At 28.4% G+C, this 12,887-nt stretch overlaps 1 protein-coding gene across 1 annotated transcript; it reads left to right on the top strand.

The window, feature by feature from the left end:
- The first annotated feature begins 1,173 nt into the window (after window positions 1-1,173).
- LOC107436298 (protein regulator of cytokinesis 1) lies at window positions 1,174-11,475 on the top strand. Its single transcript, XM_087149939.1, has 2 exons — window positions 1,174-1,319; window positions 7,815-11,475. The coding sequence occupies exon 2, from the start codon at window positions 7,843-7,845 to the stop codon at window positions 9,757-9,759; it is 1,917 nt and encodes a 638-aa protein (XP_087006065.1). The 5' UTR covers window positions 1,174-1,319; window positions 7,815-7,842; the 3' UTR covers window positions 9,760-11,475.
- Window positions 11,476-12,887: the final 1,412 nt, after the last annotated feature.

The raw sequence follows: 12,887 nt of genomic DNA, 5'->3' as shown, positions 1-12,887 counted from the left end.
ATAACTATATGCTTTTTAATTTAATGCAAGTTCTTGAATCCACAGTGGTATTATGATGATTAAGGGTGAATAGATACAGGTATGAAAATATCTCTTATCTTCCTTTTGAATATATTACAATAAGCTACAAGATTACATTAAAAAATTTCTTTTTTTCTCAGAACAAGTGACTTGATGTTTTTGAAGATGACTCTTTTGAGTAAACTTTTTATCACATATTTCACACATATGAGGTTTCACATTTGTATGTATAAGATAATGGCGATCAAGATTGCCTTTAGCAGAAAATCCTTTCCCACAAATAGTACACAGATGAGATTTTATTGGTGAGTGTATTGCCTGATGATTATGTAAATGACTCTTCTGAGAAAATGCTTTAAAACACAATTTGCAAACAAAAGGTTTATTATTGGTATGAATTAGGAAATGCCTTTCTAGATTGCCTTTAACAGAAAATCCTTTCCCGCAAACCTCACAAGTGTGGGGTTTTACATTGCCATGTATAAACAGATGTTTTTCAAGATGTGTCTTTTGCGTGAATTCTCTACCACATGAATTGCATTTATAGGGTTTATTATGTGCATGAATAAGAAGATGTCGATCTAAGTTTCCTTTTACTGTGAATCTTTTTTGACATAAATGGCATACATGAAGTTTTTCTTTGCAATTATCGTCCTTGGCGTGAAGAAGTGTGTTTGAAGTTAGAGAATTAGGGGAAATGCCAGATGAGTTTTTATGGGATTGAACTTGCAATAGACTTTTAAGACTGCTCCCCTTATGAAATGGAACCTTTTCTTTTAAATGAAGCAGCCAATGAAACTCAAGGTATTCTCGATTAGAAAATTCCTTCAGACATAAGCAACAGAGATGTGCCATCTCTTCTACCTATAACTTAAACATAAGAATATGTTAAGTCAACAGGTAAAAGTCTAGATTGATGATCAAAAAAGTAAAATTATTTAAAAAAAAAATAATTCTAAATTTTTTAACCGAAAGTAAAGCTGGACAAGAGCTCGAGATTTATATTGAACACCATCGAATTGTACTTTCATATTGTTAAGATTCAAGTTAATTTTTAATGTGAGCCAGATTCCAACTGCCTACTTCTGTAACTTAAGTAGAACTTAAATTCCAGATGATTCTTAAGCTGGACAGAAATAAGCAGTAAATATCGCTCTTGTTGCATTTCTTTTCATTTCGATTTTGCCGGAAGGTTTGAATGTTCGTTTAATTGTGTGATGTAAAATTCAATTCATTTGATATAATAAGTCCAATTATTAAATGCATTTAGTTTTTAATGCAAAAAGAAAATATTAGCGGTAAGTATTTGTTCCCTTTTGCATGTATACATTTTAATTTTAGGAATCAGAAACAAGAAGCATGGACATCTTGCTTTATGTCTTAACTCAAATTAGATGACGATTTCGTAAAACTGCTTAGTTATAAAGTATTTTTTAAAAAAAGACTATGAATAATAAAAAAAGTTTTAAGCTGTTATGGTTTTTACAAACAACTTAAAAGATTTTGTAATTTTTTCTCCTGAATGAGAAAAATTTTATATTGCTTTGTGATAAGCCATTTCACTTGTTATAGCTCCTAAAATAATACAATTTTAGAAGGTGCATTTCTTCGATGATTCTTTAATATTGATTTGCTATTATCAAATATACTGTTAAAAATTTTTTAAACAGTGCTAACTAAAAGCAACCTGCAGTGTTCTGTCAAGTTTATCTACTAGCTTTATTGTGCACATATTTTTAAGTTTAAAAAATACTAAATTTTTTTAATTTGCAAGTGAGATCTTTTTATCTATATTCTAAGTAATTGATTTATGTATGGTGTTTTGCTAAATATATTTTCACTTTCATATTTTATTTACTGTGAGGCTTTGTTTATTTTTTAGTACTGAATTGCATTTAAAAAAAGAACTTTATTTATAACCTTATACCTTTTTATTATTATACAAGAATATGTTTAATTAAGATTTGTTTTCATTTTTAAACTTTTGTTTTGTTCATACGGCTGTGTTTTAATATTATCTTCCATTTTTGCTAGTATCATTTATATAAGAATTAGGCAGTGATTTTAATGTAACACTCCTGCTTTTGATCTGCCCCCAAAACATAAAACAATGCAACTAAAATATTTCTTGTAATATTTTCATTCCCCGATTAAATTGTGGTAAATCATTTTCTACTTTGTAATAATTCAAGACAGAGAAAGCAAAATGATTTCTGCTAAACATATTTGGAGAGATTTCCATATCCTGATCTGTGGCTGAATTTTTTTATTTTTTTGCAAAAGCACTTGACTTTACATCATCGGAAATATCCCTTTATATTTTTCCAAATAAAGGTTATTAGTACATTTGTATTTAGAAAGTTATTTTTCTTGATGAATTTAAATAAAGAAGGGAATGTGAATAGCATTTTCCAGCTTTGTATTAATGGGATAGTTCCCAACATTAATTTTCGTTTCTCTACTTTGTATTAATTTCTGATTGGTGTAGCATGCTTTATAAATGTATAGAATATGTCCATACACCTATGCAAGAAATGGCGTCAAGGTTTGTCACTCGACATATTCACACGTTCTGCTGTTCATGTTATCATTTCAAAAATAAATCAGAATTTTGAAAATCAGGTGAGGAAGTGATACTGTTCAAAGAGTGGAATGGACAAGACCATGTTTATTTATTACCTGTGAATTCATTGCAAATTCATGTAAGAAACTAATCACTCATCTACACTAGTATTCACAGAATTAAAAAATTGTGTCTTTAAAAACTGTGCTTTTAACTAAAGTATTACAAAATAGTATTGTATTTAAAATTACGGAATTTAATGAACCATGTGTATATCTATTATATAGTTTCAATTATTGTGTAATTATCAAAGTAATGTGCCTCTTTAAGGTAGAATTTTTGCAGTTTAAGCAGATAAAAAGTGGTTATTTTAAAATATGAATGGGGCATTTTTTAGGCAAAAAGCCAGACCAGTCAGAATTTGTAAATTGTAAAATTTGGATCATACAGTCATTTTTTGGAACACTTAATTTACGCCAATAATATCGTAAATCGATAGAATGTTTCGATTGTATTTTCTGCAGTTATTGAGATTGATTTTCAGGTGGTTCTTAAATATCAAGATATATTTCAAGCACTATGGAAAATTCGAACCGTGCATTTGAGTATTTACTTTTTAAGGCAATGATTCTACAAATTTTTTGGCTGTTATTACTATTGATTTCTCATAGATTTTGAATCCGATATTTTTTATACTATATTTTTTATTACAACAGCCTAATCTCGAAGGGAAACACGCATTTGAGTAACCCCTTTTTTGAGGAAACAGATTTGATTTCGTAGTGTCTTTTTTTCCGGCAATAACTACTCCGAATTTTATGATTTTTATTTTTTTAGTGGGATGATTATTTACAAAATGTGAAGCAATTAATTAGTGCTTTACCCCTGCCTCCCAACAAAATGTGAGAATATCACCCATTTTAGAATGGAAATTTTTTACATGTTTAGTTGAAAAAAATTATATATAGTTTTTGTTGTTGTTGCAAACGCAGCGATAATTTAAATGAGTAACATATATGTTTGTTATTATTAAAAGTATCTTGCAGAAAGATTTTAGTACTAGAGAGTTTTGTCGCAGATAGCTCGAAAAAATTCTGCCACAGGCAGGGTTCGCCAAGTGGGCCCACTTTGAAAAAACCCGCCCGGGTTTTATTGGGCGGGCCCACCTTGAAAAAACCCACTTGGAACGATAAGTGGGTTTTTTCAAATAAAATTTTTTTTTTTGTTACTAAAACTTATTGTTTTGCATTTACTTTTATATAATTTATAGTGCAGCATAAATTTATCAAATAGAGTTGCATGATTCATATGATTAAGTTTTTAATATTAGTAAAGTAAAAGAAACTCGAATCTTCATATAATTTTATAGTAGGTATCTACTATTGAAAACTTCAAGTGGGTTTTTTCAAAAAGTAATATTTCAATGATATTAAATCAAATAAAAAATTAAATAATATACTCTGAAAAGATCAATTTTTCAAATATGGTTGCATGCTTTATATATTAATAAACAGGTTATTATTATTAATTCATATGTTTAAAAAAATTGAAAAGAAACAATTTTTTTCCTTTTTTACCAAGTGATACACTAACAAATTTAAACAGTTTTATTTTCTGGCTTTAAAAAAAAAAAAAGCTAAAACCTTTGATAAGAGAACTTTTTAAAATTATTTATCTAAAAATGAAATCATTTTCATAGGGTTAATTATTTGAAAACAAATGGGACAAGTAACTGATACTCTTTATAATTATACATAGTTTTAATTTCACTTTCTATTAACCTTATTATAAAAACATGTAAGGCCATTAAATATTTATTTCAGTTTTTTATTTAACTCAAGTCAGATGAAATTTTAGTTTTTACTGATTATAAATATTTACAGATTATAATTTTATAATAGGTAATATCCATATGTTTAATAAATATAGTAATTAAATGTGTGTAAAAACAAAAAGATTTATAAACTTGTTCCTTTTATATTACTGCATTTATATTTTATAATTCCTAATTTAAAAAATTATGAAGTGTTACACTTAGCAATTATACACTTAACAATAAAGCAGATTCAAATAGGTAGTGATAATGCGTTATTTAAACTTAATATAAAATACATATAACCAGGGTTCCCCAAGTGGGCCCACTTTGAAAAAACCCACTTGGTGTTTTTTTCATAAATTGTTTTTTTAAAATTTGGTTCAAAAAGAAGTATCTCCTAATACTATCATTGGACACATCGTTGAAGTTAACAAATATTTTAGAAATGTGCATCAAGCACATGGATGGGCAAATGAAAAAAATTGCTTGATGACCCAATGACACTAGGTGGAATTCATATTGTGAGCACGTAAAAACTTTTGCCAATAATTACCATAAATATGAAAAGATTATTCTTGAACATCAAAATGAATCTAATAATAATATGTCAAAAATATTAAAAAATGTTGGGCTTTACCAATAAACTATCAATTGGGAAAAACAGATATCAATTGTTTCTTAAGCTTTAAAAAAGCTTCAATCAGAAAACATTTCAATTTCAGAAGCTGTTGAAATATGAATTAACTTACTATCGTGTGATGAATTAGAACCCCATAAACATTTTGTAAAAAGATTCAATCAGACTGTTCAGCCACATCATTTATTAGCATGTGCGTCCTGAATCCCGAAACAAGGGGACAATTTTTAAATGATGAACAGGACCAATTAGCAGAAAACTGTCTTTCTAAGCATCATCCAGAATTTCTGCCACATGTTATGGCATTCAGAATTTCCGATCCTGAATACTTTCCAAAATCAATGATGCTTGACACTGTTATTCAACAGTTTTTATCAAAAAATAGTGGAAAATTATGGCAAAAAAAAAAAAAAAGTAAATAAATAAATAAAATTCCTAGCTTCCACAAAATTTCTGTCAATTCTTTTTTATTTGCACTCAGCACCAGCATCCTCTGTCTCTATCGAAAGACACTTTTCAAGTTTCGGTTTGGTGCAGAGTAAACTTTGAAATAGATTAGGAATAGATAAAGCTACAAAACCCGTAAAAGTGTATCACAATCTAAGAGAGAAATGTAGACACTTTGAATCTGTTGTATGATAATAATAATAAAGGAAAAAATTGGACCTTTTTTTTTAAGTTAACTCTTAACATCTGCTGACAATTTTTAACTATTTGGAGAAAGTTTGTCACAGTTAAAAATTAAAATATTACTTTTAAGATTTTTTAAATATTATTTTTACGATTTCATTTGAATACAATTTATTTTGTTTCTTTTAATCATGTTTAAAAATATTGAAAGCAAACAAAAAAAATTTCTATTAAGTGATACATTAAACAACAATAAACAAATTTAAAGTTTTATTTTCTGATTTTAAAAAAATAAGCTATAACTTTTTATATATGCTTTTTTTATAATTTTAAGATTAATTTGTCTTTTGAAACTATAAAGTTAAAATGTATCTAAAAATGCATATATTTATCTAAATATTTGAAAAAAGTGGCAAATAACTGATACTCTTTATAATTATATGTAATTTTAATTTCACTTTCTGTTAATCGTATTATAAAAACATGGAAGACCATTAAATATTTATTCCAGTTCAATTTCATTAGAGGTAAAAGTCAGATGAAATTTTAGTGTTTACTTATACAACTCTATTTAATAAATAAAAATATTTTCACAGTAAAATTTATGAGCACTAAATGAAAAAACCCAATTTTCCCCGGGTTTTTTCAAATAAACCCGGGGAATAATTATTTGAAAAAAACCGGGGAAAATTGGGTTTTTTCAAATAAAACCCAATTTTCCCCGGGTTTTTTCAATAAAACCCAGGTGGGTTGGGTTTTTTCAAAAATCCCCGGGTTTTTTCAAACCTTGGCCACAGGGCTCTTTGGTATGATGACATTTTAGCAATAACCATCTATAACAGGGATGGCGAACCTATGGCACCCGACACAATATTTTGGGCACGCCACCTATCACATTTGTTATTACACTATGAGTTGTTATTACTCAAATGCTATTACACTATGAAGCATATGTAACAATTAAATTAAAATTCACAAGAAACACGCAAAATAATAAACAATTATTAATGAAAAAAATTAACAATTAATGCTAAAAAAGCAATTAATAACCATAAAAAACAAGTTAACAATAAATAACTAACAAAAAAATAAACAGTCCTGCTTAAACTAACATCTTACAACCTAATATAAGTTATTTGTCATCTAATCTGCAACAACAGAAGTCACACTGATGTTACTTTAAGTTGAATTACGCGTATAACTGAAACATTGCAAAATATTTTTTTTTTCAATGTAATTAAAGAGTTTTGAGTTGATAGCATTTAGTATTATTATTTTCCCAATAATCACGAAGGCAAAATTATTTGACGGCACGTCTATGACCTCATTAAACAATTTTTTGGGGGGAAAATGGCACGTTGGTGTATAAAGGTTCGCCACCCCTGATCTATAGTATAGCTTAATTAGAATTGGAAAAAAATAAAATTGCTTAATTCGAATTGGAAAAAAAAGTTTTAATAGTGGATGGCTAGTTATTTTTAACTTGTTACGAACATAGTTTTTTTTTCTTTCTTTTTTTTTTACATTTAGTTTTACCTTTTTCAACCCGGTTTCATAATATGCCATACTTGTTAGGTTGGGTATCATAGAAATGTCTTGATAAAATATAAACAATATATTCTGTATCATAAAATAATCAAGGACAAAGTAATTTTTATTAGGAATATGCATAAGATCTTAGAACACTAGTTCTTAAAATGATTTATATTGTACTGCAGTCTTTAGTACAAGACTAATTTAACAATGTTCTATTCCTTATGTTTCATATTTATGGCATGCGCTACTTTCCACAATTGAACTTGGGCTTTTATGCATTTAGAATTTAGATTGTTGCAGACAATTATGAGCATTATACTGAATCTTTTTTAGAAATATGAACTTCACATTTTTCGATGTATTAATCATTATTTGTATTAGCTCTCTGTAAAGCTATGATTTGTCACTTAGTGGAGGTTGTTGTATATAATTTTTATTTCCTAAGTAAAATTCACATCATTTCAATATGCCACTACTCAATTTTAATAAAAACCTGCTGCTCATTTTTGATACTGACTGCTTAAAAATGTGTTTGCTAATCATGGTCACCCTATAAATTCTTAAAATTTTGTTCATAAGATTTTATTCTGTTTTCTCTCTTTTATTTGCAGGTTTTGTAGTATATTTTCAGAGAAAAGAATGGAAGAGAACGTCACAGTGATTACTCTGGAAATAGAGCAGGTGGAGATTATAAAGAAGTATTTACAAAAGTTTTATAATTTGTGGGATGACTTTGGGTTAAATAACAAAGAGCAAATTTCCAGAGTTCAGCTGATTTGGAAATATATAGAGCGAGCTTTGCAAAGTGCCTTAGATGATGAACTTGTTCAATATAAACTGATAGAGGATCAAGTAAGAAATCATACACAAGTAATGGAAAAGCTTTGTGCCATTTTGTCAATAAAACCTAAAGAAGAGTATGGTACAGGACTTATTGTGAAACGAGACAATTTATCAAAAGAAATTGAGAGATTAAAAGATCTTAAGCATGAAAGGCTAAAAAAATATCAGGGTTTGAGGGGTGTTGAAGCAGTATACTGCCGTTTACTTGGAACTGAAAAAATTGCCCTTTCATCCTTCACAGGGGTTCCATCAGAAAATAACTTACTTGAGATAGAAAAGCATATTCAGAAATTAAGCAAAATGCAAGATGATAGGCAAAAGAAATTTTGCCGATTCAGGAAAGAGCTCTCTACTATTTTTGAAGTGACTGAACTGAGTCCTGAAACATCTTTTGAAAAGGAGGTAATTTCCTGTGAAAATGTCTCTTCTCTTTCTGATGAAACTTTCAGGTCTCTTGAAGAAATGTTCTCAAAAACTCAAAGAAAAAAAGCTGAGCTTGAGGATCAGAAGAAATTTCTTATGGATAAGCTATCAACTCTGTGGGAAGAACTATGCATTCCAAATTCAAAAAGAATGCAATTCCTATCTGCTCATATAGATTGTAAAGTATCTACCATTAATGCTCTTCAAAAGGAAGTTGATGTTTGCACGAAGATAAAAGAAGAAAAATTTAAAAAGCATATTAAAACATTAGAAGATGAATTGAAAAAGTTATGGGATAAGTGCTACATAACTGATTCAGTCAAGAATCATTTTTCTATGCAGCTTATGAGGAACAACAATGATGAAATTATCGATGCTTATGAACATGAACTTAGTAAGTGGAAAAAGTACTATGAGGAAGTTGGAGACATATTGATTAAGGTTGAAAAGCGTCAAAATCTATGGAATATGCTAATAGAACTTGAAGAAAACGTTTCTAATCCTCACCGACTGCAAAATCGTGGAGGAAATTTGTTGCAGGAGGAAAAAGACAGGAAAAAACTTCAAAAAGAGTTGCCTACTTTAGAAGATAGCATATTCAATGATATAGATTTGTACCAATCTAAGTTTGGTAAACCTTTTTTATTTTATGGAGAAGATTATCGAAACTATGTTACTCGTCAATGGCAAGATCGTAGAAATAAAAAAGATGACGACAAGTTAGAAAGGCTTCGGCGACACTCACTAGAAATGGATAAAGAGATTTTGTTGAAAACACCTCTTAAGAAGCCCCTGTTAAGAACACCTAATTCTGCTCCATGTAAATTGCCGAAATCTACTTCAAAAGCAGTCAATATCTGTACGCCAATCTCAAGGCGATTCAATGCTATCCCAAATTATTCCAAAGAGGTTATCCTACCAAAAGAACAGCTTAACCCCTCATTAAACACTGGAGTTTGTGGAAAACTTTTTGAAAGTTCATCTTCAAGTGGTAGTCAAGATGAGGAACAAAATGATATTCTTAAAGAATTAAATCGTCTCCAAATACAAGCTGACCAATCTAGGTGCACCACCTACTCTGAATTTGCAGGTGAGCTTGATTCTTCTGCAAGATGTGATTTACGTAGTTCCATACTTCCAGCTAAGAAAAGTACGAGGAAAAAAACTCTTCGGGCTGCTTCAAGAAGGAAAAGCTTGTCAAAGTCTGTGCCAAAATCATTGAAATGTTCTAGAGACATCTGTAGTCCGAGTCCTGTTAGAGGAAAATTAGGCTTACCATTTTTAATGTAAAACATTGATTGCTTTCTGTTTCTCTATTATAATAAATAATGCCCTATTTTTTTCTACCTCTTTCTCTCAATTTAAGTTTTAAAGACGTATATATTGTCTTTATTTGTTTTTTTTTTTTTGTTTTTTTTTTAAAGAAGATAATTATCATGCCACATTTTCACGGAACAAATGCAGTAATTTAAGTTTTTTTTTTGTATGTTAGAAAAATTTCATGGTTAAAATTGTAATAAAAAAAAATTGTGGAGAATCTTAATAATTTTCCGAAAACCGTAGATTTTTGTTTGTAAAATCAGTGGGCATGATATGAACTTAGAAGCATGATATGAACAAGTGTTACTTGGTATATTTGGCCTAATTTGAAAAGTGTTAAGAGTTTTCAGCTGCCGTTAGTTGTTATTCATTGTTTTTTCCATCATCAGAGTACAGAGGATATCTGGTTTTGTTATTCTATAAGGTTTTAATATCACTATTTTTTTTAAAATGAACTTTTGAAAGTTTTACCATATTTTTTTTCCCTGCGTCATGAGTTTAATTCAAATAATTTTTTTTTTTAGGGTTTAAGCTATTATTTTTCATTAGGTGAGAGCACTTTCTTAAAAAATTAGATTCAGTATATGAATAAAACTTTTATTCGAGCTCAATTGTTGGCAATTGGCAAATAAAATGTTAATTTTAAGTTTTTAAATAAGTTAACAAATTCTAAGCGATTTCAAATGATTTGCCTCAAATCTGTCAATATTAATAGATTTTTTTATTATTTTTCCCGTTTTCCGAATAGTGTAAAAACTTGGTACCCATAAAGGTTCTTAGAAATTAATATTGATATGATTGAGGATTTATTGTAAAACCTTCAGTCTCTCAATATTTTGAAATGAAATTTCTATAAATCATCATTATTACATTTCTCTTTAAAAATATCATTTACTCAAGTTTGTGTAGTAAAGAAAGGTTTAAGCAAGTTTTGATTATGGTCTTTGAATAATTTTATTTTGAGTGGCTAATTTTGTGCGTAAATTTTATATTTCTTTTTGTGCATATATATTTTTGAGTGTATTTTTTTACTGTAATTGCTACAAATATATATGTAAGTTTTTAACACTCTTTTTCTTGACTCTATTGTCATGGGAGCATAGTTATCAACTCTATCCTTAATGTTATCTCTTGAATTTCTTAAGAATGTATATAATTTGCTATTTTTAGATTAAAAAAAAAAAATTTGAGTTTTTAACTACAAAATGAAAATAAACAATTTTATATCTCTACCAATTTTTATTTAAATCTTAGAATATAAATTTCATATTAAAAATATTCTAAGCTAAATGTTTGTCATATTCCCTGTAAGAATGAGAAATGTGTTACTGTTATTCATTAACCTAAAAATTTTTGCTGATTTCTATTTTGAAATGTTGTCGGGTATATTCTAATTAAATTTTAAGTAATCCATTCCAATATATATATATATTTCATCTTTTTAGTGATCATTGTGATATACATTGAAGTTTTTTTTTCTTATTCTGTGTTGTCAAACTTAATTATTTCGATGTTTTTGTTTTAACTCTTGTGATACTTTGTACTATGTATAGAAACTTGTTTTGTTATTCTCTGTTACTAACAATTGTTAATTTTTTGTAAAAAAAAAAACCTGTTAATTGTAAAAGAATGTTTGTGTATCTAATTTTTCCTTGCAATAAAAGTAACATTGGTATAAAAAAAAAACTTTCCTAAAAAATTATTGTTCTTGTTTAAAATTTAATGAATCCTGCGTTTTCTTCATTATGGAATGTAACAGGGTTGCCACTCTGCATGGAGAACAGGGAAAACCTGGAAAATACAGGGAATTTAAAAATCACCTAAAATAACAGGGAAAATGCAGGGAATTTTGATTTTTTCCTTGCAAACTGGGAAAATACAGGGAATTTTGTTTCTTATTTTTGTCTTTTAAAAAATGGTACCCACTCAAAGCGTAATCTATGGGATATTTAGCCATAATATTTCAGCTATACTAACTATTTCACTTACTATAACAATATTTAAATATGTTCAGCTGTTTTCCCACCAATTAAAACTAATAAATATAGTTAGCCCTATATAGCTCACAAAAGAGCACAGTAATTGTTGTTTCCTTTTAATATATTGTGTATAATAGTTCAGGGAAAACACAGGGAATTTTTTTTTCCAGATTTGAGTGGCAGCCTTGTGTAAGAAATTTTCAAATTACTGATAATTTTACAACTGTATAAAAATGAGGTTTTGATCACAAATATTAAATTTTGTTTTTTCTTGGTGTAAAATTTTAGATGTAAGAAAACTGTGTTTGTTGGGGTTTTCTTGCGTCGGGGGATTGATCTTATGCAGGGTATCCGCACACCTGGAAAGTCAGGAATTTCAGTATTGAACAAAATTTTTCATGATTTTAACTATTTTTTTTAAAAAAAAACATAAAAAGTCATGGATTTAGGTTGCCGAAAAATCTAATTTTTGAAATGGAATTCACCCCCTCCCTCCAATTTCATGGTGTTCCGAATATCTGAATTTGTAACAAAATCCCCACTCACGATCATTTTATTAAAATGTAACATGTTTTTATCGTGTTCTTTAAAAATTATGTTCTTTCAAAAAATGGGGGGTGGGCATCATTTCTAGAGCGAGATAGTTTTTAAACTTCTGTAATTTCAGAATTTTTTTTATTTTATCAATTTGAAAATCTAGCTGAAGCAAGCCAGTCATAGGTGAATTCTTTTATTCCAAAATGAGAACAGGAAAATCGGGAGTATTTCTTTTCTTTCCAATGAGCAAGAAATATATCTTTAGCAAGAAAATTTCTTTAGAAATATATCTAATGCAATTCTGCAGAAAAAGAAACAAAAATTTGCTTTAGTATTTTTCGCTATTTTATTGCTTCAATTCTTTCTTTACTCTGTTTTTTAAATTTGAAATCTATGACGATGCAGAGTATTACAGTTTTGGTTATACCCATCATTTCAATGAATGTTATTACTATGCTTTTTTTAATTTATTGTGTTTTTGTTGGAGAAAATAGCAACTTCGTTAAGTCATGAAAAATTCTTGGAATTAATCATGAATTTGAAAATCTAAAATGTAGCAGATACCCTGCTTATAAGTTATTT

Source organism: Parasteatoda tepidariorum, chromosome 8, assembly GCF_982258835.1.
Source record: "Parasteatoda tepidariorum strain Cologne lab strain chromosome 8, Ptep-v5.0, whole genome shotgun sequence".
In the NCBI taxonomy this organism is placed as follows: domain Eukaryota; kingdom Metazoa; phylum Arthropoda; class Arachnida; order Araneae; family Theridiidae; genus Parasteatoda; species Parasteatoda tepidariorum.
The sequence above is the reverse complement of the archived record's forward strand: the minus strand, read 5'-3'. Positions and strand labels throughout refer to the sequence as shown.